Here is a 27,520-nt window from a genome sequence, read left to right on the forward strand (position 1 = left end):
TCATTTAAGATTGACTTCGAACGTCCCTATGTAGAATTTCCACAACAATAGTCTTAAAGAAAAGCTTTGCCTGTGATTTCTCTGACCGTTCAGCAGGTTTCCCCTATCAGCATCCAGCCTAATATCATTGTGAATAGGCTCAGAAGGTCTTTCAAAGAGATAGCCCGCTGAAATAAAATGGTGATTAAATGCATCAATGATGGCATTTTTTTCCGTAAAGAGACCATTGTCTTAATTAATTTCTGGTGGCAGAGAGGAGGAAGTCAATCCCTTCAGGGATTTAACAGTTTCCAGAATTTAGCCGGGTTCTCATTACAATCCGAAAGAGCGGTTACATAGTAATCAGATTCAGCCTTTCTGATTTGTGACTCACAACCTGGATTCGGTCTCATGTAGCAAAATGTGAAGTGGTGTTTTTGACAATGGATAAAAGTAGAGACTCAGAGCTACAAAATGGTAAAACATACACTGCATTTGAGGAACAATGGGAAAGTAATTCTGCTTTGAAAGTTGATCACCTTGTAAACTCACTTTTGAAAAAAATTGCCTTTGAATGTTTTGCTATCGAGTGAAGAGATCTTCTTTGTCTACACCCATTCAGCATTGTTCACACCCTCTTAAGCTTTAGCCCCACCCATCTTGTTTCACTCTCGGATCGCACACTTGATGCTCTGGCCGATGATTTGTTTACCTCTGGACAACATGAAAACAGCCTAACCAGCCCTGCTGGCAACAATTTCATTATGCTTTTTTGCAGACGTTTACTGACACCAGCCATATTCAACGGGTGATGTACACAAGTCATGTAACGTTAGCTAACGAGCCAGCCAGCTAACGTTAGATAGTTAACTTCTTGACGCACGGATCCCTTTAGCGGGATTATTTTCGTAAACAACCACTGAATTCAAAAGAAATACAAAAAATATTTATAATCATGAAATCACAAGTGAAATATACCAAACACAGCGTAGCTTGTTGTTAATCCACCTATCGTGTCAGATTTTAAAAAATATGCTTTACAGCGAAAGCAATCCAAGCGTTTGTGAGTTTATCAATCACTAAACAAAACAGTAAGAACAGCTAGCCGCAAATTAGCTTGGTCACGAAAGTCAGAAAAGCAATAAAATTAATCGCTTACCTTTGATGATCTTCGGATGTTTGCACTCACGAGACTCCCAGTTACACAATAAATGTTATTTTTGTTCGATAAAGATGAGTTTTATAACCAAAAACGCCATTTGGTTTGCGCGTTATGTTCAGAAAACCACAGGCTCGTTCCGGTCCTGAAGGGCAGACAAAAATTCCAAAAAGTATCCGTAATGTTCGTAGCAACATGTCAAACGTTTTTTATAATCAATCCTCAGGTTGTTTTTAACATACATAATCGATAATATTTCAACCGGACGGTAAACTATTCAATACTACAGAGAAAGAAAATGTTGAGCTACAACTCTCGGGCGCATGAACTAATCAAAAAACATCTGACGCGTTTGAGTAAATCTCGCAAATTTTTCAAAATAAAAGCTTGAAACTATGTCTAAAGCCTGGTCACAGCCTGATGAAGCCATTGGAAAAGGAATCTGGTTGATACCCCTTTAAATGGAGGAGGGGCAGGCAATGGAACAGGGATCTTTCCAAATAAAAGGCACTTCCGGGTTGGAGTTCCTCAGGTTTTTGCCAGCAAAATTAGTTGTTATACTCACAGACAATATTTTGACAGTTTTGGAAACTTTACAGTGTTTTCTATCCCAATCTGTCAATTATATGCATATTCTAGCATCTGGGCCTGAGAAATAGTCTGTTTACCTTGGGAACGTTATTTTTCCAAACATAAAAATTCTGCCCCCTAACTTCAAGAGGTTAAAGTTCTTGATGATCTGATAGTTCTTGATTTAAGTGCACTCTTACTGGCAGCAACATCCTTGCCTGTGAAGCCCTTTTTGTGCAAAGCAATGATGACGGCACGTGTTTCCTTGCAGGTAACCATGGTTGACAGAGGAAGAACAATGATTCCACGCTCCACCCTCCTTTTGAAGCTTCCAGTCTGTTATTCAAACTCAATCAGCATGACAGAGTGATATCCAGCCCTGTCCTCGTCAACACTCACACCTGTGTTAACGAGAGAATCACTGACATTATGTCAGCTGGTCCTTTTGTGGCAGGGCTGAAATGCAGTGGAAATGTTTTTGGGGGATTCAGTTCATTTGCACGGCAAAGAGGGACTTGAATGAATTGCAATTCATCTTATCACTCATCAAACATTCTGGAGTATATGCAAATTGCCATCATAGAAACTGAGGCAGCAGACTTTGTGAAAATTAATATTTGTGTCCTTCTCAAAACTTTTGGCCAAGACTGTATACTGTATTTTATACCATCTATTGCATCTTTCCTATGCCACTCGGTCATCGCTCATCCATATATCTCATTCCATCCCTTTAGATTTGTGTGTATTAGGCAGTTGTTGTTGAATTGTTAAATTACTTGTTAGATATTACTGCACTGTCGGAACTAGAAGCACAAGCATTTCGCTACACTTGCATTAACTTCTTATGGCTGAAGGGGCAGTATTGAGTAGCTTGGATGAAAGGTGCACAGAGGTGCCCATATTAAACGGCCTGCTCCTCATTCCCAGTTGCTAATATATGCATATTATTATTCATATTGGATAGAAAACACTCTGAAGTTTCTAAAACTGTTTGAATTATCTCTGTGAGTATAACAGAACTCACATGGCAGGCAAAAACCTGAGAAGGTCCACTTCCTGTTTGTATTTTTTCTGGGGGTGCCAATTTTCAACCAAGCTCTCATTGAAATCACAGAGAGATATTGATGAGTTTTCACTTCCTCAATAGAACTTTGTCTGATGAATCTAATGTAAAGGGGGGCCGAAGGAGACAAGAATTAGTGAGCTCTGGCAGGAGGTGATCACGCATTGAACACGCGCGTTCACGTGAGAGTCAGCTCCGTTCCATCGGTCAACTGAAGTCGATGAAATTCTCCGGTTGGAACATTATTCAACAACATTCTAAAGATTGATTCAGTACATCGTTTGACATGTTTCTACTGACTGTAACGGAACGTTTGGACATTTCGTCACGTTATAGTGGACGGTAGTGGACACGCTTTGGGTTTGGCGTTTGGTAAACATGTCCAAAGTAGCTAATTTGACATAAATAACGGACATTAACGAATAAATCAAGCATTTATTGTGGACCTGGGATTCCTAGGACTGCATTCTGATGAACTCATCAACGGTAAGGAAACATTTATCATGTATTTTCTGGTTTCTGTTGAGTCCAACATGGCGCCTAATTTGGCTATTGTTCTGAGCTCCGTCTCAGATTATTGCATGGTTTATTTTTCCGTAAAGTTTTTTTGAAATCTGACATAGCGGTTGCATTAAGGAGAGGTATATCTATAATTCCATGTGTATAACTTGAATTATCATCTATATTTATGATGATTTATCTTTGTTGAAACGATGTGCACAGTCACTTGATGTTTTTGCAACTAGTGAATCTAACGCGTCAATGTAAACTCAGGTTTTTGATGTAAATATGAACTTAAACAAAACATGCATGTGTTGTGTAACATTAAGTCCTATGAGTGTCATCTGATGAAGATAATCAAAGGTTAGTGATTAATTTTCTCTATTTCTGGTTTTTGTGAAAGCTATATTTCGCTGGGAAAATGGCTGTGCTTATTGTGGTTTTGTGGTGACCTAACAATCGTTTGTAGTGCTTTCCCTGAAAAACATATTTGAAATCGGACACTTTGGTGGGATTAACAACAAGATTACCTTTAAAATGATATAAGACAAATCTATGTTTGAGGAATTTTAATTATGAGATTTCTGCTTTTTGAATTTGGCGACCTGCACTTTCACTCGCTGTAGTCATATCAAACCGGTAGTGGGATGGCAGCCATAAAACGTTAACATCTGCTAGCCATGTGTATGTGACCAATAAAATTTGATTAGATTTTTCTAGCTAAGATTCTTGAATCCTTGGTAAATGTACAACATTGCTCTTTCTTATCTGAGAAATGTATTTTGAATGAATACCAATCAGGTTTTAGGCTTTAGCATAGCAGTATGACAGCAACAACTTTAGTTGTTAGTGATCTTGTCAATGCTTTAGACGCTAAAATCAAATGTGTTGCTTTGTTTTTGGACCTGTCAAAAGTTGTTGATACTGTTGCTCATGCTATTTTATTGTCCTGTAATGGTTTGGGATGAGTTGGACCACAGAGTGAAGGAAAAGCAGCCAACAAGTGCTCAGCATATGTGGGAACTGCTTCAAGACTGTTGGAAAAGCATTCCAGGTGAAGCTGGTTGAGAGAATGCCAAGAGTGTGCAAAGCTATCATCAAGGCAAAGGGTGACTACTTTGAAGAATCTAACCAAAAATCTTTTACACTTTTTTGGTTACTACATGATTCCATTTTGTGTTATTTCATAGTTTTGATGTATTCACTATTATTCTATAATGCAGAAAATAGTACAAATAAAGAAAAACCCTTGAATGAGTAGGTGTGACCCAACTTTTGACTGGTACTGTCAAACATGCAGATTGCTATCTTTAAGAGTATAGTTTTTCTCACCATGGAGACTGGGTGGTTGCCAGCTGGTCATCCCTTCATATAAATAAAGAGTATTGTTACAGTGGGGAACAAGACTTCAACAAGAGTGTATGGTCCCAACCTGTCTCACCCTTTTCAGTCTGTATCCTGGGTCACAGGATACCAGGACGTGGTCCTTGAAGGAGTACTGGATCTGTACCGGATCCAGCTGGCCATAGAGGGGCTTCACAGGGACGGGACACTGACTCTTTCCTGAAAACAAACAGGATACAGGCTAGATAATCAAACCAGGAAACATTTTTTTTTTTGCTTACAACGGACTTCATTAATTCATTGATTATTTAAGATATTACAGTTTTATCATTTCCGTTGTTGTATTCTACTTGTATTGCGTGCGTGTTCATCTTCACGTGTTTTGTTGGGGTGGCTCGACCAAAACCAGCGAAGTGGTATTTTTTTCTCAGAAATCCTGGTTGGACGACTCTGAATTGTCTGCTTATTCTCTCTAGTATCCTAGGAATGCTCTGGAAAACCATGGAATTTTGTGAAAGTTACCAGAATTTTTGAAAACACAGAGGGCTCCATCTAGGCTAGAACGATAAAAGGTTCCCCTTATGGCAGGGCTGCCCAATTCCGGTCCCGGAGAGCAGAAAAACACTTCTGTTTTTTGTTTCTACCTGGTAGGTAATTGCACTCACCTGGTGTCCCAGGTCTGAATCAGTCCCTGATTAGAAGGAGAGGATGAAAACCAGAAGTGTTTTCGGCCCTCCAGAATCGGAATTGGGCAGCCTTGCCCTATGGGGACAAGCCGAAAAACCCTTCGAGTGTACCGAATGTACGTAATGCCTATCCCAACCCTTTTAGATTTACATAAATAACAAGTATGGGCTGCTGGTTGGTTGGGAGAAGTCATGGGCACTGGTCAAAATTAGAGCACTAAATAGTGATTAGGGTGCAATTTGGTACGCAACTAATGTTTCCCCTTCTTCCTTCACACAAATGAAGACATTCAACAGAGTTAAAAAAAGTTGCATTTTTGGAAAAGTGGACACAAGGACATATGAATATTTACAGTGAGGCTGACCTGAAGAGGTGTAGGAGAGCCTCCAGCCGATGTTCTCTCCAGAGTTATCACTGTGGAAGAACACCTGGACCTTGTTGCTCTCTGTCTGGATCCTGCCTGGTGACCGGCCACCACAGAATGGACCATACTCCTTCTCTCCAGCCTGGATCTGCAGGTCAAACACACCACCACTTCATCATCATCATCATCATCATTTCTACAGTGCTTTCCAAAGAATCTCAAAGCGCTTCAAAGCACACAAAAAACGACATCGTGAGATGGACAGTCATTAGAAGGTTCATGCCTTGAGTGGTCATCTGAGGGAGGTGGTCAAGCGGGGAGAGAATGTCCGGATGCGAGGCAGGAAGCGTGGTCTCATCAAGGTGTCTCACTTTTATCTTGACCATCATCATAGTCGTCATCACTACAATCATCATCATGACTACAATCATTGCTGTCATGGTCATCGATCCTCCTCCTCATCTCATTATCCTCATTATTACACAACCCCATGACCAAATATCCTACACAAACCCTTCCAAAGAAACACTCATACAGTAATTCAATCAGCTTTGTCTTGCGGTCACTCCCTCCCAAATCTCCTTCAGTTTAAGTTGATTAATTGTGTGCATGATGCGAGGCGACATTGACTGGCTTGATTGTAAAATCTAAGCGTTCCAGATTTTCCAAAGCTGTGGCTGAGGGTGATTGTGGGAAAGCCCAATGTGACCCTGTCTGACTGGCCATGGTCTGGCCTAGCCTGGTTGGTTATTCTTGGCGAATGGTATAACAGCTTTTAGGAGCAGTGCCTGCCTGCCTGCCTGCGCAGCCCACTGATGCTGTAAAATTGGCCGGGATTTTATCTCCTACATTTTCTGAATGGTTTGGCTAAATTGGCTCACATTTACTGTATACAGATCAGTGGGTCAACAAATGTATGTTAATTGCCTTCACATAGTAATTAAATGATAACAAACTGTGGTCGTGAATGGCTGTTGTTTACTGATAAATGATGTACCTAAATCTTAGTTTGAATGTTTGGTATGACCAGTTCAGTTCAGTATATCTTCATTGTCCCAGAAGTGCAATTTGAGTTAAATATAAAAAGGCAGGTATAAATAACACAATATAAAACCATATAATGCTACAACATTGGAAAGGTGCAAGTACGATAAGCAGTAGTGTAAAGTACTTAAGTCGTTTTTTGGGGTATCGATACTTTACTATTTAGATTTTGACCATTTTTATTTTTACTTCACTCGTTTCCTAAAGAAAATTATGTACTTTTTACTCCATACATTTTTCCTGACACCCAAAAGTACTTTTACATTTTTAATGCTTAGCAGGACAGGAAAATTGTGCAATTCACGCACTAATCAAGAGAACATCCCTGGTAATCCCTATTGCCACTGATCTGGCGAACTAACACACTCACAAAACACAGATTCTTTGCTTGTAAACTATGTCTGAGTGTTGGAGTGTGCACCTGGCTATCCATAAATTAAAAAGATTTGCTTAATATAAGGAATTTGAAATGATTTATACTTTTACTTTTCATACTTAAGTATATTTAAAACTAAAAACTTTTAGAATTTTAGTCAAGTTGTACTTTACTGGGTGACTTTCACTCGAGTCATTATCTATTAAGGTATCTTTACTTTTACTCAAGTATGACAATTGGGTACTTTTTCCACCACTGACGATAAGTGCAAAATGCAAGTAGTGCAAATGTACAAAGGCCAAAAGTCAATCAAGCAAGGTTAATCACACTTTAGAATTCACTGCAGCTATTGCCTTGGGGATCAAAGATGCTTGAGCTTTAGCAGTCTTAAGCATGGGTACGCTGTACCGGCTCCCGAAGGACGAAGCTAACAGTTCAAACTCACAGTACTGAGGGTACGATTGATAAGCCAAAAGAGAGGAAGCCTTGTGGCTGACGTGCTACTTGTATAGCTCAGCGAGGGCTAATTGTGGCACCGCTGTGATCCTACTGCAGATTTTGACCATATTTAGTAACTTGGATTTGCATCTAAGGTTAAGGTTAGAGAATCAACATATGTTTGGCAAAGGGTTGGGTAGTAACAGATGACATGTAACTTGGATTACATTTTATTTAGATTACGTAATCCAAATACACAAAAGTAGTAACAGTAATTTGTGTTTGTATTTGTATGTATTAGGGATCCCCATTAGCTGCTGCCTTCCTGGGGTCCAAACACATGAAGGCATTTCCATCACACAAAACAAAACATAAAATAGTACATAATATAACATTATTATACCACTACATATCTACAATACAAATTGTATAATACCACCATACAACAATATTGCAATGCACTTGTGTGCAGTGGTGGATAAAGTACCCAATTGTCATAATTGAGTAAAAGTAAACATACCTTAATAGAAAATGACTCAGGGTAAAAGTGAAAGTCACCCAGTAAAATACTACAAGTATTTGATTTTAAATATACACTGCTCAAAAAAATAAAGGGAACACTTAAACAACACAATGTAACTCCAAGTCAATCACACTTCTGTGAAATCAAACTGTCCACTTAGGAAGCAACACTGATTGACAATAAATTTCACATGCTGTTGTGCAAATGGAATAGACAAAAGGTGGACATTATAGGCAATTAGCAAGACACCCCCAAAAAAGGAGTGATTCTGCAGGTGGTGACCACAGACCACTTCTCAGTTCCTATGCTTCCTGGCTGATGTTTTGGTCACTTTTGAATGCTGGCGGTGCTCTCACTCTAGTGGTAGCATGAGACGGAGTCTACAACCCACACAAGTGGTTCAGGTAGTGCAGTTCATCCAGGATGGCACATCAATGCGAGCTGTGGAAAAAAGGTTTGCTGTGTCTGTCAGCGTAGTGTCCAGAGCATGGAGGCGCTATCAGGAGACAGGCCAGTACATCAGGAGACGTGGAGGAGGCCGTAGGAGGGCAACAACCCAGCAGCAGGACCGCTACCTCTGCCTTTGTGCAAGGAGGTGCCCTGCCAGAGCCCTGCCAAATGACCTCCAGCAGGCCACAAATGTGCAAGTCCTTTTCAAAATATGCAGAGTGACTTGAGATAGGGCTTTTGCTTTGCCAGCATCCCGGAGTCACCTCATCACTGTTGACGTTGAGACTGGTGTTTTGCGGGTACTATTTAATGAAGCTGCAAGTTGAGGACTTGTGAGGCGTCTGTTTCTCAAACAAGACACTCTAATGTACTTGTCCTCTTGCTCAGTTGTGCACGGGGGCCTCCCACTCTTTCTATTCTGGTTAGGGACAGTTTTCTCTGTTCAGTGAAGGGAGTGTTACACAGCGGTGTACCAGATCTTCAGTTTCTTGGCGATTTCTTACATGGAATAGCCTTCCTTTCTCAGAACAAGAATAGACTGAAGAGTTTCTGGCCATTTTGAGCCTGTAATCAAACCCACAAATGCTGATGCTCCAGATACTCAACTAGTCTAAAGGCGGACAGTTTTCTTACTTCTTTAATCAGAACAACAGTTTTTCAGCTGTGCTAACATAATTGCAAAAGGGTTTTATAATGATCAATTAGCCTTTTAAAGTGATAAACTTGGATTAGCTAACACAACGTGCCATTGGAACACAGGAGCGATTGTTGCTGATAATGGGCCTCTGTACGCCTACAGTGGTTCCTTCTTTAAAAGTTGCGTCATACTGCGGCACTCCCTGCGTGCTGCTGCAGCATTCTGTGGCACATCATTTAATTCTCAGCCATTTCTTCTGTTACTGCAAGTTATTGCTAGTTTGACCACCAGAGGGCATCTGAGAAGCATTTGATAGTATTCCGTATTGGCATGACCAGAGAATTTAAAACCTTTTTTGTAATAACATAGTATATGGGATTGATTAAGAAATTTGGCTTAATTCATTTTATTAATATTATAGCATTTCAATCGGGGACGTCACTCGCTCATCGATCGCTAGACCATAAATAGTCAGATATACATGTCAGTTTCAATTTTTTCCCTACTTTTTCATTAAGCAGACATAAGCACAGTTACCACCATCGAGGTGCGGATGTTTACTTTCTACATCCGCCGTGGAGCCCAGTTTCATAATATAACCATATTTCCCAGCATGTCTGTCTATTTCGCTAAATATCTCGCAAAGAATATATTATTTTTTTTTTCAAGTCGGGTGTAACCAGTGTGAAATGGCTAGCCTGTTAGCGGGGTGTGCGCTAATAGCGTTTCAATCGGTGACGTCACTCGCTCTGAGACCTGGAAGTAGTTGTTCCCCTTGCTCTGCAAGGGCCGTGGCTTTTGTGGAGCGATGGGTAACGATACTTTGAGGGTGGCTTTTTTCTGTGTGTAGAGGGTCCCTGGTTCGAGCCCAGGTAGGGGCGAGTAGAGGGACGGAAGCAAAACTGTTACACGGGCACTATTTTAAAATAAGGAGAATCTCCTCTTTGTAATTATGTAAGTCTGGGCAGCGAGCTCGTTTGTCATAGATCGCTAGACCAGAAATAGTCAGAAGTTTTTATTTTTCCCCTACTTTTTCATTACGCAGACATAAACACAGTTGACACCATTGAGGTGCGGATGTTTACTTTTTACACAAGTTGTTTTTTTCCAGTTTCGTAATATAATAATATGTAAGAAATCTAGTACAGTTATTGCTACCTCAGCTGAGGTTACTAGAGTAGAATTGCTACGTTGAAAACACTGCTGCCTCTGAGGAAGGCGATGCTATAGAATAGACAATACTTTTTGTTTTGTTGCCTCAGAGGAAGATTAATTTGGAGAGGAGTAATGCAATTGTTTTTCTGCACTGGAGAAAGTTATGGCAGAATGAGTGATACTGTTGGCTGAGGTGAGTAAGCAATGTTCTTGCTACTCCAAGGGCAGATGTACAGAGAAGGTATGAACTGTGCTGCTTCCAGGGAAGATACTATGACAGAAAGGCATCATGGGCTATTAGCTCATGCTATCTACACAATGCAATTAATAGTAAAAAAAAAAAAAAAACAGTTACCCTTTTCTTGCGAAACAGAACTTTGTTAAATGTGGTTTCCCCAATTAACCTGCTAGATTGCTAGCTAATGATGTGGCTATGTGTAACAGTCCTGACCTATTTATGTTAGTTTTTATGTGTTTATGGTCAGGGCGTTAGTTTTGGGTGGGCAGTCTATGTTATCTGTTTCTATGTTGTTTTTGGTTTGCCTGGTATGGCTCTTGATTAGAGGCAGGTGGTTTGCGTTTTCCTCTAATCAAGAGTCATATTTAGGTAGGGCATTCTCACTGTTTGTTTGTGGGTGATTGTCTCCTGTGTCCGTATGTTATGTTCGTACCACATAGGACTGTAGCGTTTGTTTGTTTCGTTTTCGTTTCGATGTCGTCTGTTACCTGTACGTAAGTTTATGTTTAGTTATGTAAGTTTATGTTCAGGTCTCGTCAACGTCGTTTTGTTATTTTGTAGTTTTGCAAGTGTTTGTTTCGTTTCGTGTTGCCATCTTTATCGTTGCTTAATAAAGATGGCTTATTTCCCAAAGCCTGCGTTTTGGTCTTCAGATCCCTCTCTCCTCACCTCATCCGAGGATGAGGAGAGCGTCAGCCTTAACAGAATCACCCACCAACAAACAGAGACCAAGCGGTATGGGAATGCTCGACGGCGCAACAAGAACTTCTGGACTTGGGAGGAGATCTTGGACGGTAGAGGACCTTGGGCTCAACCAGGGGAATATCGCCGTCCAAAGGAGGAATTGGAAGCAGCGAAGGCTGAGCGGCGCTGGTATGAGGAGGCAGCGCGACGACGCGGTTGGGAGCCTGTGAGTCAGACCAAAAAAATTCTTGGGGGGGGGGGCACACGAGGAGTGTGGCAAAGCCGGGTAAGATACCCGAGCAAACTCCCCGTGCTTACCGTGGAGGTAGAAGGCGTCGTACTGGTAAGACACCGTGTTATGCGGTAAAGCGCACGGTGTCCCCAGTACGCGTGCTTAGCCCAGTGCGGGCTATTCCACCTTGCCGCACTGGGAGGGCTAGGTTGGGCATCGAGCCGGGTGCCATGAAGCCGGCCCAACGTAGCTGGTCTCCAGTACGTCTCCTCGGGCCGGTGTACATGGCACCAGCCTTACAGGTGGTGTCCCCGGTTCGCCTGCATAGCCCAGTGCGGGCTATTCCACCTCGCCGCACTGGCAGGGCTACGGGGTTCATTCAACCTGGTAGGGTTGGGGAGGCTCGGTGCTCAAGAGCACGTGTCCTCCTTCACGGTCCGGTAGACCCGGTGCCACCTCCATGTACCAGTCCTCCGGTGGCAGCCCCCCGTACCAGGCTGTCTCTCCGGGTTCTCTCTCCTGCTGTTTCCTCCTCTCCAGCGCAGCCGGTGCCTAGACCACGCACCAGGCTGTCTCTCCTTCTCCTCCCTACAGAGCTATCTGTCTCCCCAGCGCCATCTGAGCCATCCGTCTCCCCAGCGCCATCTGAGCCATCCGTCTCCCCAGCGCCATCTGAGCCATCCGTCTCCCCAGCGCCATCTGAGCCATCCGTCTCTCCAGCGCCGTCTGAGCCATCCGTCTGCCATGAGCCTGCAAAGCCGCCCGTCTGCCATGAGCCTGCAAAGCCGCCCGTCTGCCATGAGCCTACAGAGCCATCCGCCAGACAGGAGCCGCTAGAGCCGTCAGCCAGACAGGAGCCGCTAGAGCCGCCAGCCAGACAGGAGCCGCTAGAGCCGCCAACCAGACAGGATCTGCCAGAGCCGCCAACCAGACAGGATCTGCCAGAGCCGCCAACCAGACAGGATCTGCCAGAGCCGCCAACCAGACAGGATCTGCCAGAGCCGCCAACCAGACAGGATCTGCCAGAGCCGTCAGAGAGCCATGAGCAGCCAGAGCCGTCAGAGAGCCATGAGCAGCCAGAGCCGTCAGAGAGCCATGAGCAGCCAGAGCCGTCAGAGAGCCATGAGCAGCCAGAGCCGTCAGAGAGCCATGAGCAGCCAGAGCCGTCAGAGAGCCATGAGCAGCCAGAGCCGTCAGAGAGCCATGAGCGTCGAGAGCCGTCAGCCTGCCATGAGCGTCGAGAGCCGTCAGCCTGCCATGAGCGTCGAGAGCCGTCAGCCTGCCATGAGCGTCGAGAGCCGTCAGCCTGCCATGAGCGTCGAGAGCCGTCAGCCTGCCATGAGCGTAGAGAGCCGTAAGTCTGCCATGAGTGTCGAGAGCCGTCAGCCTGCATGGACCTGCCAGAGCCGTCCAGCCAGGACCTGCCAGAGCCGTCCAAACAGGACCTGCCAGAGTCCTTCAGCCGGGATCTGCCCCTTGTCCCGGTGTTGCCCCTTGTCCCGGTGCTGCCCCTTGTCCCGGTGCTGCCCCTTGTCCCGGTGCTGCCCCTTGTTCCGGTGCTGCCCCTTGTCCCGGTGCTACCCCTTGTCCCGGTGCTGCCCCTTGTCCCGGTGCTGGCTGTTTATTTTGGGGAAAGTAGTTTTAGGGTGGTCAGTGGAGGGGGTAGACAGAAGAGGGGAGTGACTATGGTGGTGTGGGGACAGCGTCCTGAGCCGGAACCACCACCGTGGTCAACTGCCCACCCGGACCCTCCCCTGGACTTTGTGCTGGTGCGCCCGGCGTTCGCACCTTGAGGGGGGGGTACTGTAACAGTCCTGACCTATTTATGTTAGTTTTTATGTGTTTATGGTCAGGGCGTTAGTTTTGGGTGGGCAGTCTATGTTATCTGTTTCTATGTTGTTTTTGGTTTGCCTGGTATGGCTCTTGATTAGAGGCAGGTGGTTTGCGTTTTCCTCTAATCAAGAGTCATATTTAGGTAGGGCATTCTCACTGTTTGTTTGTGGGTGATTGTCTCCTGTGTCCGTATGTTATGTTCGTACCACATAGGACTGTAGCGTTTGTTTGTTTCGTTTTCGTTTCGATGTCGTCTGTTACCTGTACGTAAGTTTATGTTTAGTTATGTAAGTTTATGTTCAGGTCTCGTCAACGTCGTTTTGTTATTTTGTAGTTTTGCAAGTGTTTGTTTCGTTTCGTGTTGCCATCTTTATCGTTGCTTAATAAAGATGGCTTATTTCCCAAAGCCTGCGTTTTGGTCTTCAGATCCCTCTCTCCTCACCTCATCCGAGGATGAGGAGAGCGTCACCCGTTACACTATGTTAGCAAAATGGTTGCTATAATTAGAATACAGCAACAATACCTTTTGCTAATAGCACCTAGCCAGTTTGCTAGCTAACAAATCTTACCACCACCAGCTAGGCAGGTCAGTTAGTGAACAAGATATAAAATGTTCACTTTATTTGTAAGATTAGAAAATAAACAACTTTCAAATGAGAAATACAATTATCTATTAAACCATAATTATGCAATAAATCACTAATCACATGCAATAAATGCTCACTCACCGTAATAGCAGACTGGTCAAATGTCCTCTCAGAGCATGCAGCATGTTTGAAATGTAAGCTCAGCCCTCACCATTAAGTCAACCAATCACATAATTCTCCCTTTGGAGGCAGAGCTGCCTCCAGAACAAGATTTATGACGAAAAACGCTAACCTGTGAGGGGCAAGCGTGTTCTGATAGATGAGACGTCAAGGAGTCCAAAGTGCTCTTTACTTTTCCATATAACAAAAAGCATGTAATTTACAGTAGGCCTATCGACATTGATGATCACTATTTCACAGTTACATGGATGACATTGCATCATACCCCGGGTTGTTCTGAACAGAATGTTCGCCACTATGGTGAAGTAAATTAACAGTGGAAGACTCCATTCTTGGCACACCAAAAGCACTACCAAAAGTGTATCTCTCTGAAGTGCCTTGTGAAAGTTTGATGGGGGTGGGGACCACAAAAAATTATTATGTGCCTCAATGGCTTGCGGGTCTGCGTACCCACATCCATACCCACACATGCAGTCAGAGCCGGCCCTAGCCTTTTGGGGGCCCTAAGCAAAATCACCTTGCCAGCAAAACATTCTAGGGCCCCCCTCTTGAACACAAAGATGAACAAAATAAGTTTTAGAGCAGGGATGGGCAATTTGGATGGGGGTGGGTCCAACAAAACTCAGAACTTATTATGAGGGGCTGCAGTGGCTCACTGGTCTGTGTACCCACATCCATACCCAGTCAGAGCCCTAGCCTTTTGGGGGCCCTATGCAATAAATAAAAAAGTTTTAGAGTTAATTTCCTACAGTTCTACACATTTTTCCATGAGGCGTAGAGAACATGTTGCAGTTTTAAAGCAAGCTTGCTGGAATTCTACACGTTTTGCCATAGGGTGGAGATAAATATTAGCAGTTTTTAATAAGATATCTGAGTGAGAGTGACAAACAAAATCAATGGGGGCCCACCGGTGGGTCATTTGACCATGATTAATACAAGTTTAGATAGCTGGCCAGTTGACTAACTTAGTAGTCTAAGAAATGTTTCCTGACATGGGCTAATTGAGTGACTATCTGATGCACAACCACATTCTTTTTTTTAACTACTATTCTAACTCGCAACAGAAGGTTGAGAGCCCGACTTAGTTCCATTATTTCAATATTAATCGTTTTTTATTTGGGGAAATTGATCCACGGGCCTACACATTGGGGGCAGCCCACAGGCAACCAGTTGCCCATCCCTGACTTAGCTAATCATGTTGCCAATAAAGTTAGATTTCATATGACGCCCACCTGAGCCAGTTTGTGATTTATAATGGAACGTTTTTTGGATTGTGTAAAATAAAACAGTGGGGATGGAGGGTCGTGTTCCAAACAACACACTACAAGTGTGCTCGCTTCAGTTCCTTAACGGCACAGCAACAGAGCCAAAAAAAAAAAAAAGCACCTAATAGTTGAAAGCTCTTTCCTTGAGTCATAAAAGTGTATTGAAATGACTGAGGAACTGTGCACACTTTGGAGAGGTGTGTGGCCACTTGGAGACGTCCGGTTCCTTCTGTTCATTTACACGGCTTCTAACATACAGAAGAACAAAATACCTCACTCGCTCCCAGGAATGGCTAATTCTTGATATTCCTTTTGTTGCTACTGATCTAGGTAAAATGCCCTTTAGTTTTCACCCACCACATACATGGAACGAATTTCAGGACACAGATTAGATTTCCGAGTGCCTTCCGGTCACTTAAGGGCATTGGTGAGTGACCTGTTCACAGAGGAGTGTTTAAAACTTTTATTGTCTTGTTGGGGTGGGAAATTGGGAAACTGTCTGATTGATTGTTATTACGATTATTATTTATTGATACATTTCATATTTAATATGTGTATTCTTGTATTCTTGTATTACAGGGCTCATTTGGAAAATATACATGTCTCTCAATATGACTCCCTTTAAATAAAGGTTGAATACAAAATCAAAATAAATTGAAAAACCTTGACATAGTCGTAGGGACAGGTGACATCAGGGTGGTCCTCGATGTCGAAGGTGTCGTCGAACTCCAGGCTGAGCAGGAATCCATCTTCCAGCTCGATGTGGTACAGGCAGTCAGAGCTTTTGGGGTAGGGGTTGGGGAAGTCGGAACTGGAAAGCACCCCCGACCGCTCCGTAAACACATTATCACTGCACTCCACTGGAACACACACACACACACACACACACACACACACACACACACACACACACACACACACACACACACACACACACACACACACACACACACACACACACACACACACACACACACACACACACACACACACACACACACACAATTAATCAATCAATACATTCTATGCACACACTAATAAAATAGGATTTATGATCATGTTTGATAAATACTCCACAAGTTTCATGAAAATCCACCATACACACACCACACTGTAATAACCCATTTATAGACGCAGTGCATAGAACACACACGTCTTATTTCCAGTGACAGTTTTGAACGTGCACAGTGAACCAACTGGAGGAGTAAGAGAAGATTATAGCATCTGCAACACATACTGTAACTCTCTGAAGTAAACAGACATTTTTCACATATCTTCAGCTGCTTCAATGTAAATACTTGTCATCAATCAGTGACAGCTATCAGTGAGATAGAAAGAGGGGAGTGAAATGGATACAAAACAGACCTTTCTAACTAGCACACAATCCACTCACGCATCCATGCACAAATGCATGTGAGCGGGCGCGCACACACACACACACACACAGAATTTGGCTGCGTCGAAGGTTGCTTAATAGAAGGGTGATGACATGTGGTCAGTGTTGGTCCACAATACAACCAGTTCACTTGGTCTTGTGGCACAGAACGAGGAATCTAGTACTAAGTGTGGAAAAGGCTCTAATTTCTCTCACACTTTTTGTTAACTGTCCCTTTGAATGCAGGTGCCTCTAAGCCATAGAGATGTGAAGAAATCACTACGTATCAGTCCTCAAATAGCGCTTCCCATGTTTTACAGGCTTTTGGGCACTAGACATCTCAATACATCTCTATGCTCTGAGCACACCTTCAACCAATTTCCCTTGTTAAATACCTGAGTTCCTTTGCCTTTCAGTTCAATCACAAACAATCCAGGCAGTTGTAAAGAACCTCCCCAGCATTATCAATTTTATTTATGTTATCTGCGTGTCCAATACCCTGTGGATGATTTAAAGGGATTAAATAAATGGGAGTTCAAACTCTCTAAAACACAACCTAAATTCTCTCCCCCTATCCTTGTCCTGTAACTGGGACACCTGCACCTGAATCAGCTCCTACCTCACCCAGTGCATTCAAAATAGGCAAGCTGCCATAACAAGTGGTCCTTTGGCCGGATATGGAGTGGGATACAGGTGTTCCTATGGATGGGGACCTCAATGGCAAACCTCAACCTTACTCTCCCATAGCTAGGCCAGGCACATGTGAGCTGCAAGCAAGTGGAGCCTTCACGTGCATCATGCACACATCCAGCAAGAGCTATGCCTAAAGAGGAGCCGGTTTTGGGTGGAAAGAGCTGGATGGGGAAACAGCCCTCGACTCGTTTGAGAGACAATGAGGTTTACCCCCACATAACCCGACCTCAGAAGAGATGATCCAAACGACCACAGCAGCTATCTGGCTCAACACTCTCCATCCAATCCCTCTTCCTTAGAGCCGATGGAGGCCCCAACACATGAAGGCCTGTTATTTCACCAGTCTCTGGGAAAACACCTCACGGAAGAGGTACAATGGGGGATCAGAGAAATGTTCTGTTAAATCTCTAAGATCCACTAAATCATCTCATTCAATGAGCATGGAGGGCCGCTCTTCATACCAGTCATCTCAGAGCTGTGGGAGTGGATGGGGTGGAGTCCCATCGGAGGCCGTGAGTAACTCAAGCTGCTGCTCTCAGGAAGTGTGTGACGCTCCTTGAACTAGGAGGTCAAACGTCAAATCATAGAGGACACTCAAGCTGATGAAGAGTGTAGGCATTTGGACACTCGAACATGACAAGACTTTGAAGCACGTGAAACCATAGCCAAACATCTAGAAAGACAGTGACGTCTGTCTTTCTACATCTGGAGGATGCTCGGGTGATAGCAGCCTTCATAGAAAGGAAGCAACAGGAAAGCCGTGAACCTGATTCAGCGCAACAACCACAAAGGGTTGTGCCTGACCCCCACCATAGAGCTCATGGCCCTCTTCAACAGCGGGATGAGGGGCTTACAGGAGCAGGCAGAGCATCACAACCTGTCATGTCATTCTCCTCTGCCAGTGAGGAGATAGAGGGGGAGTCACAGGTTCAAGATCCAGGTCCGGATCAGGAGGATTTCAAGATGAGTCAGAGACGGAGGTTCAAGATCCAGATGGATCACAGTATCAGTCACCATCACCACGATCTCCTTCACCATCACCTTATCGGCCTCTTCCTACACCCGCCCCGAAACCACCTCCTCATCCACAGACTAATGGGTTTCACACCCAAACCCCACTTTCCCCTGCGCCATACCCGGCTCCTTATGGTCAGCACCGACAAACCCAAAATGGGGGTTCTCTACCTTGACTGCCCAATCTGCTCACCACGAGTGATTTTAAGCGGTCAGCCATCCTACATCATGGTGAGGAGGCAATAGAGACATTTGGCTACCAGCTTTCTGAGATTGTGTCATTATGTGTACGAGAAGGATTTATGTTGTAAAATGTGCTGAAGCGAATGTTTTAATGTTTATTTTTTTAGCACATAAGTCAATGGAATTAAATGGATGATTTTTAATGGGAGAAAATAAATGGGAGCTAAAACTCTTAAAACGCAACCTCAAGTCTCTCTCTCTATCCTTGTCTGGGACACCTGCACCTATATCAGCTCTTACCTCACCCAGGGCATTCAAAATAGGCAACCTGTCATTAACAAATAGCCTAGTGGAAGTAGCCTTGTCCAAGCCAAAACAGCCCATAGGGCAGGAATATATCTCCTGTTTCTGTAGTGTGAGGCAGCTTGATGTACAAGTACACCCCCGGCCTGGACAAAATGCTAGTTTAACGCAGGGCTTTACCCCGAATCCATGTCCTTAATGCTGAGTGCTAAGCATAGAGGCCTTAGTGTAGTGGCCTATAATGCCAGAATTAGGCCCAATCAATTGTGTGGCAATTGCCTGCTTTACATAACAATTCCGAATCCTTAAAATCTAAAAAGGGAATGCGACCCTAACTTACTTAAGGTAGGAATTCGAGTTCCTAACCCTAATACAAGTCATTGAGGAGTTTACCACATCAGTCACGGGTTTCATTAATAAGTGCATCAACGACATTGTCCCCACAGTGACAGTACGTACATATCCCAACCAGAAGCCCTGGATTACAGGCAACATCCACACTGACCTAATCAAATCAATGCGCCGAATACAACAGGTGTAGACCTTACATGCTTACTTACAAGCCCTTAACACATTTTTATTAACTGCATTGTTGGTTAAGTAAAAGATAAAAACAAATTGGTTAGTCGAGGTAATATGTACATGTAGGTAGAATTAAAGTGACTATGCATAGATAATAAACAGAGAGTAGCAGCGTAAAAGAGGGGGTGGGTGGATGCCAATAGTCTGGGTAGCCATTTGATTAGCTATTCAGGAGTCTTATGGCTTGGGGGTAGAAGCTTTTAAGAAGCATTTTGGAACTAAACTTGGCGCTCCGGTACCGCTTGCCATGCGGTAGCAGAGACAACAGTCTATGATCATGGTGGTTGGAGTCTGACAATTTTTAGGGCCTTATTCTTACACCACCTGGTATAGAGGTCCTGGTTGGCAGGAAGCTTGGCCCCAGTGATGTACTGGGCCGTACGCACGGCCCTCTGTAGTGCCTTGCGTTCAGAGCCGAGCAGTTGCCATACCAGGCAGTGATGCAACCAGTCAGGATGCTCTTGATGGTGCAGCTGTATAACTTTTTGAGGATCTGAGGACCCATGACAAATCTTTTCAGTCTCCCGAGTGGGAATAGGCTTGGACCATGTTAGTTTGTTGGTGATGTGGACACCAAGGAACTTGAAGCTCTTAACCTGCTCCACTACAGCTCTGTTGATGAGAATGGGGGCATGCTCAGTCCTTCTTTTCCTGTAGTCCACAATCATCTACATTGTCTTGATCATGCTGAGGGAGAGGTTGTTATCCTGGCACCACACAGTCAGGTCTCTGACCTCCTTCCTATATACCGTCTCATCGTTGTCGGTGATCAGGCGTACCATTGTTGTGCCATCTGCAAACTTGATGGTGTTGGAGTCTTGCATGGCCATGCAGCAAGTATAGGGAGTACAGGAGGGGACTGAGCACGCACCCTTGAAGGGCCTCCGTGTTGAGGATCAGCGTGGCAGATGTGTTGTTACCTACCCTTACCACCTGGGGGCGGCCTGTCAGGAAGTCCAGGATCCAGTTGCAGAGGGAGGTGTTTCGTCCCAGTACCACAGCTCTGAGATGACTGGTATGAAGAGCTTGAGGGCACTATGGTGTTGAACACTGAGCTGTAGTAAATGAATATCATTCTCACATAGGCATTCCTTTTGTCCAGGTGGGAAAAGGGCAGTGTGGAGTGCAATAGAGATTGCCTCATCTGTGGATCTGTTGGGGCAGTATGCAAATTGGAGTTGGTCTAGGTTTTTTGAGATAATGGTGTTGATGTGAGCCATGACCAGCCTTTCAAAGCACTTCATGGCTGCAGACGTGAGTGCTACGGGTCGGCAGTAATTTAGGCAGGTTCCCTCAATGTTCTTGTGCACAGGGACTATGGTTGTCTGCTTGAAACATGTTGGTATTACACACTCAGTCAGGGACAGGTTGAAAATGTCAGTGAAAACACTTGCCAGTTGGTCAGCGCATGCTCGGAGTACAAGTCCTGGTAATCCGTCTGGCCCTGCGGCCTTGTGAATGTTGACCTGTTTAAAAGCTCTTACTGTTACACTCTGATCTGTTACACCTGTCTTTGTGCTTGTCTCCACCCCCACCAGGTGTCTCCCATCTCCCCTCATTATCTCCTGTGTATTTATACCTATGTTCTCTGTCTGTTGCCAATTCGTTTTGTTCGTCAAGCCTACCAGTGTTTTTCTCCTTGCTCCTGTCTTTTTTATAGTTCCTGTTTTCTAGTTTTCCCGGTTTTGACCATTCTGCCTGCCCTGACCCTGAGCCTGCCTGCAGTCCTGTACCTTGCCCCACCACCCATGATTACTGACCTCTGCCTGCCCTTGACCTGTCATTTTGCCTGCCCCCTGTTCTAGTTATAAAATGTTGTTACTTCGACACTGTCTGCATCTGGGTCTCACCTAAAACGTGATACTTACTCACATCGGCTATGGAAAGCGTGATCACAGTCGTTCGGAACAGCTGATGCTCTCATGCATTTTTCATTGTTGCTTGCCTTGAAGTGAGCATTGAAGACATTTAGCTTGTCTGGAATGCTCGTGTCACTGGACAGCTAGCGGCTTTGCTTCCCTTTGTTGCCTGTAATAGTTTGCAAGCCCTGCCACATCCGACGAGCGTCGGAGCAGGTCTAGTACGATTCAATCTTAGTTCGTCGGAGGGCATAGCGGGATTTCTTGTAATCTTCCGGGTTAGAGTCCCGCTCCTTGAAAGTGGCAGCTCCACCCTTTAGCTCAGTGCGGATGTTGCCTATAATCTATAGCTTCTGGTTGGGGTATATACGTACAGTCACTGTGAGACGATGCCATCGATGCACCTAAAGGCTAGAGCTACCGCTTTCAAGGAACTGGAACTAATCCGGACGCTTATAAGAAATCCCACTATGCCCTATGACGAACCATCAGACATGCAAAGCGTCAATAAAGGACCAAGATTGAATCTTACTACACCGGATCTGACACATCAGTTGTGGCAGGGCTTGCAAACTATCACGGATTACAAAGGGAAACCCAGCAGTGAGTTGGCCAGTGACGCAAACCTTTCTAAAACTAAATACCGTGTATGCTTGCTTTGAGGCTAGCATCACTGAAGTATGCATTAGAGCAACAGCTGTTCCGGACGATTGTGTGATCACTCTCCGTAGCCGATGTAAGACCATTAAACAGGTTAACATTCACAAGGCCGCAGGGCCAGCTGGCAAGTGTCTTCACTGACATTTTCAACCTCTACCTGAACCAGTCTGTGATACCTAAATGTTTCAAGCAGACCACCATACTCCCTGTGCCCAAGAACACCAAGGAAACCTGTCTAAATGACTATCGCCCTGCAGCACTCAAATCTGTAGCCATGAAATGCTTTGAAAGGCTGGTCATGGCTCACAACATGCTAGTAAGACAAAGGAGCTGATCGTGGACTACAGGAAAAGGAGGGCCGAGCACGCCAACATCCATATCAAAAACTTCTCCAGCTGCACCATTGAGACCATCTTGATTGGCTGCATCACCACTTGGTATTGTAAATGCTTGGCATCCGACAGCAAGGTGCTACAGAGGCTAGTGCGTACGGCCCATTACACCACTGGGGTCGTGGTCCCAGCCAGACCAGGCGGTGTCCAAGACTCCAGCCACCCAAGTCATACTGTTCTTTCTGGCACCGCACGGCAAGCGGTACAGATGCACCAAGTCTGGAACCAACAGGACCCTGAACAGCTTCTACCCCAAACCAAAAGACTCCTAAATAGTTAACCAATAGCTACCCGGAATATCTGCATTTGATGAGTCTTTTGACTCATTAAATGCGCTGCTGTTACTGTTTGTCTATCCTGTTGCTTAGACACTTTATTCCTACCTTCAGTATATGTACATATCTACCTCAATTATCTCGTACTCCTGCACATCGACTCAATACTGGTACCCCGTGTATATAGCCAAGTTATCCTTACTAGGTGGTAGGTAGCCAGTAGCCTAGCGGTTAAGAGCGTTGGGGCATTAATTGAAAGGTTGCTGGTTCGTATCCTCAAGCTGACTAGGTGAAAAAAAATCTCTGCGACCTTGAGCAAGGCACTTAACCCTTTGTGCTTCCCACAACTGTTTTTAATAATACAACAAACACAATATACCCAAACGATATATTACAGTACCAGTCAAAAGTTTGGACACACCTACTCATTCCAGGGTTTTTCCTTTATTTTCTACATTGTAGAATAGTGAAGACAACACTTGGAAATAACACAAATGGAATCATGTAAACTCAGCAAAAAAGAAACGTCCTCTCACTGTCAACTGCGTTTATTTTCAGCAAACTTAACATATGATAAAATGGTGGCGGAAGAAATGGCAGCAGTTTTACGGGCGCCCAACCAATTGTGCTATGTGTTTTTTTTCGTGTTATTTGTAACTTATTTTGTACATAATGTTTCTGCAACCTTATCTTATGGCAAAAAAGAGCTTCTGGATATCAGAACAGCGATCACTCACCTCGGATTAGACAAAGATTTTTTCTACAACAAAGACGACGCACAAGACATTCTTCAAACACCCCACAGGACCGACATCCCCGTTATTTGCAAGAGGAAGCGACGCAGGTACAGGGGACAAAGAGTTGGATGCCTGGTCAGGACCCGGCGAAGGCGATTTGGAAAGCTGCCGTTACCGTCAATACTACTCGCCAACGTGCAATCATTGGACAATAAATTAGACAAGGTACGATCGCGAATATCCTACAAACGGGACATCAAAAACTAATATCCTATGTTTCATGGAATCGTGGCTGAATGACGACATGGATATTCAGCTAGCGGGATATACGCTGCACCAGCAAGATAGAACAGCACACTCCGGTAAGACCGGGGGGGGGGGGGGGGGGGGGGGGGGTCTGTGCATATTTGTAAACAACAGCTGGTGCACGAAATCATCCTGAAGTAGAGTATATCGTGATAAATTGCAGGCCACTACTTGCCTAGAGAGTTTTCAGCTATACTTTTCGTGGCTGTTTATTTACCACCACAGACAGATGCTGGCACTAAGACCGCACTCAGTCAGCTGTATAAGGAAATAAGCAAACAGGAAACCACTCACCCAGAGGCGGCGCTCCTAGTGGCCAGAGACTTTAAAGCAGGGAAACTTAAATCAGTTCTACCAAATCTCTATCAACATGTTAAATGTGCAACCAGAGGGAAAACATTTCTAGATCACCTGTACTCCACACTTAGAGACGCGTACAAAGCTCTCCCTCGCCCTCCATTTGGTAAATTCGACCACAACTCTATCCTCCTGATTACTGCTTACAAGCCAAAATTAAAGCAGGAAGCACCAGTGACTCGGTCTATAAAAAAGTGGTCAGATGAAGCAGATGCTAAACTACAGGACTGTTTTGCTATCACAGACTGGAACATGTTCCGGGATTCTTCCGATGGCATTGAGGAGTACACCACATCAGTCACTGGCTTTATCAATAAGTGCATCGAGGACGTCATCCCCACAGTGACTGTATGTACATACCCCAACCACAAGCCATGGATTACAGGCAACATTCGCACTGAGCTAAAGCGTAGAGCTGCCTCTTTCAAGGTGAAGGACTCTAACCCGGAAGCTTACAAGAAATCCTGCTATGCCCTGCGACGAACCATCAAACAGGCAAAGTGTCAATACAGGGCTAAGGTTGAATCATACTACACCGGCTCCGACGGGCGTCTTATGTGGCAGGGGTTGCAAACTATTACAGACTACAAAGGGAAGCACAGCTGCGAGCTGCCCAGTGACACAAGCATACCAGATGAGCTAAATCACTTCTATGCTCGCTTTGAGGCAAGCAACACTGAGGCATGCATGAGAGCATCAGCTGTTCTGGACGACTGTGTGATCACGCTCTCCGTAGCCAATGTGAGGAAGACCTTTAAACAGGTTAACATACACAAGGCTGCGGGGCCAGACGGATCCTCTCTCTCACGGCGCCGACCGAGATGGCTTCGCGTTCCTAGGAAAATATGCAGTATTTTGTTTTTTTATGTGTTATTCCTTACATTGGTACCCCAGGTAATCTTAGGTTTCATTACATACAGTCGGGAGGAACTACTGAATATAAGAGCAACGTCAACTCACCATCGTTACAACCAGGAATATGACTTTCCCGAAGCGGATCCATTGTTTTGCCTTCCACCCAATACAATGGATCTGATCCCAGCCGGCGACCCTAAGCGACGCCGTACAAGGGGCAAACGAGGCGGTCTCCTGGTCAGGCTTCGGAGACTCCACTCCCTAGCATACTACTCGCCAATGTCCAGTCTCTTGACAATAAGGTTGATGAAATCCGAGCAACGGTAACATTTCAGAGAGACATCAGAGATTGTAACGTTCTCTGCTACACGGAAAGAGACGCTAACGGAGTCGGCTGGTTTCTTCACGCATCGCGCCGACAGAAACAAACATCTTTCTGGTAAGAAGAGGGGCGGGGGTGTATGCCTTATGATTAACGAGACGTGGTGTGATCATAACAACATACAGGAACTCAAGTCATTCTGTTCACCTGATCTATAATTCCTCACAATCAAATGTCGACCGCATTATCTACCAAGGGAATTTTCTTCGATTATAATCACAGCCGTATATATTCCCCCCCCCCCCCCCAGCAGACACATCGATGGCCCTGAACGAACTTTATCTGACTCTTTGTAAACTGGAAACCACACACCCTGAGGCTGCATTCATCGTAGCTGGGGATTTTAACAAGGCTAATCTGAAAACAAAACTCTCTAAATTCTATCAGCATATCGATTGTGCTACCAGGGCTGGTAAATCCTTGGATCATTGTTATACTAACTTCCGCGACGCATATAAGGCCCTCCCCCGCCCTCCTTTCGGAAAAGCTGACCACGACTCCATTTTGTTGCTTCCAGCCTACAAACAGAAACTAAAACAACAAGCTCCCTCGCTCAGGTCTGTTCAACGCTGGTCTGACCAATCTGATTCCACGCTTCAAGACTGCTTCGATCACGTGGATTGGGATATGTTCCGCATTGCGGCCAACAACAATATTGACGAATACGCTGATTCGGTGAGCGAGTTCATTAGAAAGTGCATTGACGATGTCGTACCCACAGCAACGATTAAAACATTCCCAAACCAGAAACCGTGGATTGATGGCAGCATTCGCGTGAAACTGAAAGCGCGAACCACTGCTTTTAACCAGGGCAAGGTGACCGGAAACATGACCGAATACAAACAGTGTAGCTATTCTCTCCGCAAGGCAATCAAACAAGCTAAGTCCCAGTATAGAGACAAAGTAGAGTCGCAATTCAACGGCTCAGACACAAGAGGTATGTGGCAGGGTCTACAGTCAATCACGGATCACAAAAACAAAACCAGCCCCGTCGTGGACCAGGATGACTTGCTCCCAGACAGGCTAAATAACTTTTTTGCTCGCTTTGAGGACAATACAGTGCCACTGACACGGCCCGCTAGCAAAACCTGCGGGCTCTCCTTCACTGCAGCCGAGGTGAGTAAAACATTTAAACGTGTTAACCCTCGCAAGGCTGCAGGCCCAGACGGCATTCCCAGCCGCGTCCTCAGAGCATGCGCAGACCAGCTGGCTGGTGTGTTTAAGGACATATTCAATCAATCCTTATCCCAGTCTGCTGTTCCCACATGCTTCAAGAGGGCCACCATTGTTCCCGTTCCCAAGAAAGCTAAGGTAACTGAGCTAAACGACTACCGCCCCGTAGCACTCACTTCCGTCATCATGAAGTGCTTTGAGAGACTAGTCAAGGACCATATCACCTCCACCCTACCTGACACCCTAGACCCACTCCAATTTGCTTACCGACCCAATAGGTCCACAGACGACGCAATCGCAACCACACTGCACACCGCCCTAACCCATCTGGACAAGAGGAATACCTATGTGAGAATGCTGTTCATCGACTACAGCTCAGCATTTAACACCATAGTACCCTCCAAACTCGTCATCAAGCTCGATACCCTGGGTCTCGACCCCGCCCTGTGCAACTGGGTCCTGGACTTCCTGACGGGCCGCCCCCAGGTGGTGAGGGTAGGTAACAACATCTTCACCCCGCTGATCCTAAACACCGGGGCCCCACAAGGGTGCGTTCTGAGCCCTCTCCTGTACTCCCTGTTCACCCACGACTGCGTGGCCATGCACGCTTCCAACTCAATCATCAAGTTTGCGGACGACACTACAGTGGTAGGCTTGATTACCAACAACGACGAGACGGCCTACAGCACAGGTGTCAAACTCATTCCACGGAGGGCCGAGTGTCTGCGGGTTTTCGCTCCTCCCTTGTACTTGATTGATGAATTAACATCACTAATTAGTTAGGAACTCCCCACACCTGGTTGTCTAGGGCTTTATTGAAAGGAAAAACCAAAAACCTGCAGACACTAGGCCCTCCGTGGAATGAGTTTGACACCCCTGGCCTACAGGGAGGAGGTGAGGGCCCTCGGAGTGTGGTGTCAGGACAATAACCTCACACTCAACGTCAACAAAACAAAGGAGATGATTGTGGACTTCAGGAAACAGCAGAGGGAGCACCCCCCTATCCACATCGACGGGACAGTAGTGGAGAAGGTGGAAAGTTTTAAGTTCCTCGGTGTACACATC

General features: G+C 45.0%; 1 protein-coding gene across 3 annotated transcripts in view; it reads right to left on the reverse strand.

The window, feature by feature from the left end:
- Positions 1-27,520, reverse strand: part of masp1 (MBL associated serine protease 1) — a 65,274-nt gene that overhangs the window by 24,008 nt on the left and 13,746 nt on the right. For 2 of the 3 annotated variants that reach the window (XM_055896592.1, XM_055896593.1), the window contains exons 5-7: positions 15,973-16,169; positions 5,668-5,815; positions 4,714-4,835 (exon numbers count right to left, since the gene is read on the reverse strand). In XM_055896592.1, coding sequence (XP_055752567.1) covers positions 4,714-4,835; positions 5,668-5,815; positions 15,973-16,169 — 467 coding nt within the window. Of the gene's footprint in view, positions 1-4,704; positions 4,836-5,667; positions 5,816-15,972; positions 16,170-27,520 lie in introns of all 3 variants that reach the window. The other variant, XM_055896591.1, reaches the window with a different exon arrangement.

The sequence above is a fragment of the Salvelinus fontinalis genome, chromosome 33 (assembly GCF_029448725.1).
Source record: "Salvelinus fontinalis isolate EN_2023a chromosome 33, ASM2944872v1, whole genome shotgun sequence".
NCBI classification, from domain to species: Eukaryota; Metazoa; Chordata; class Actinopteri; order Salmoniformes; family Salmonidae; genus Salvelinus; species Salvelinus fontinalis.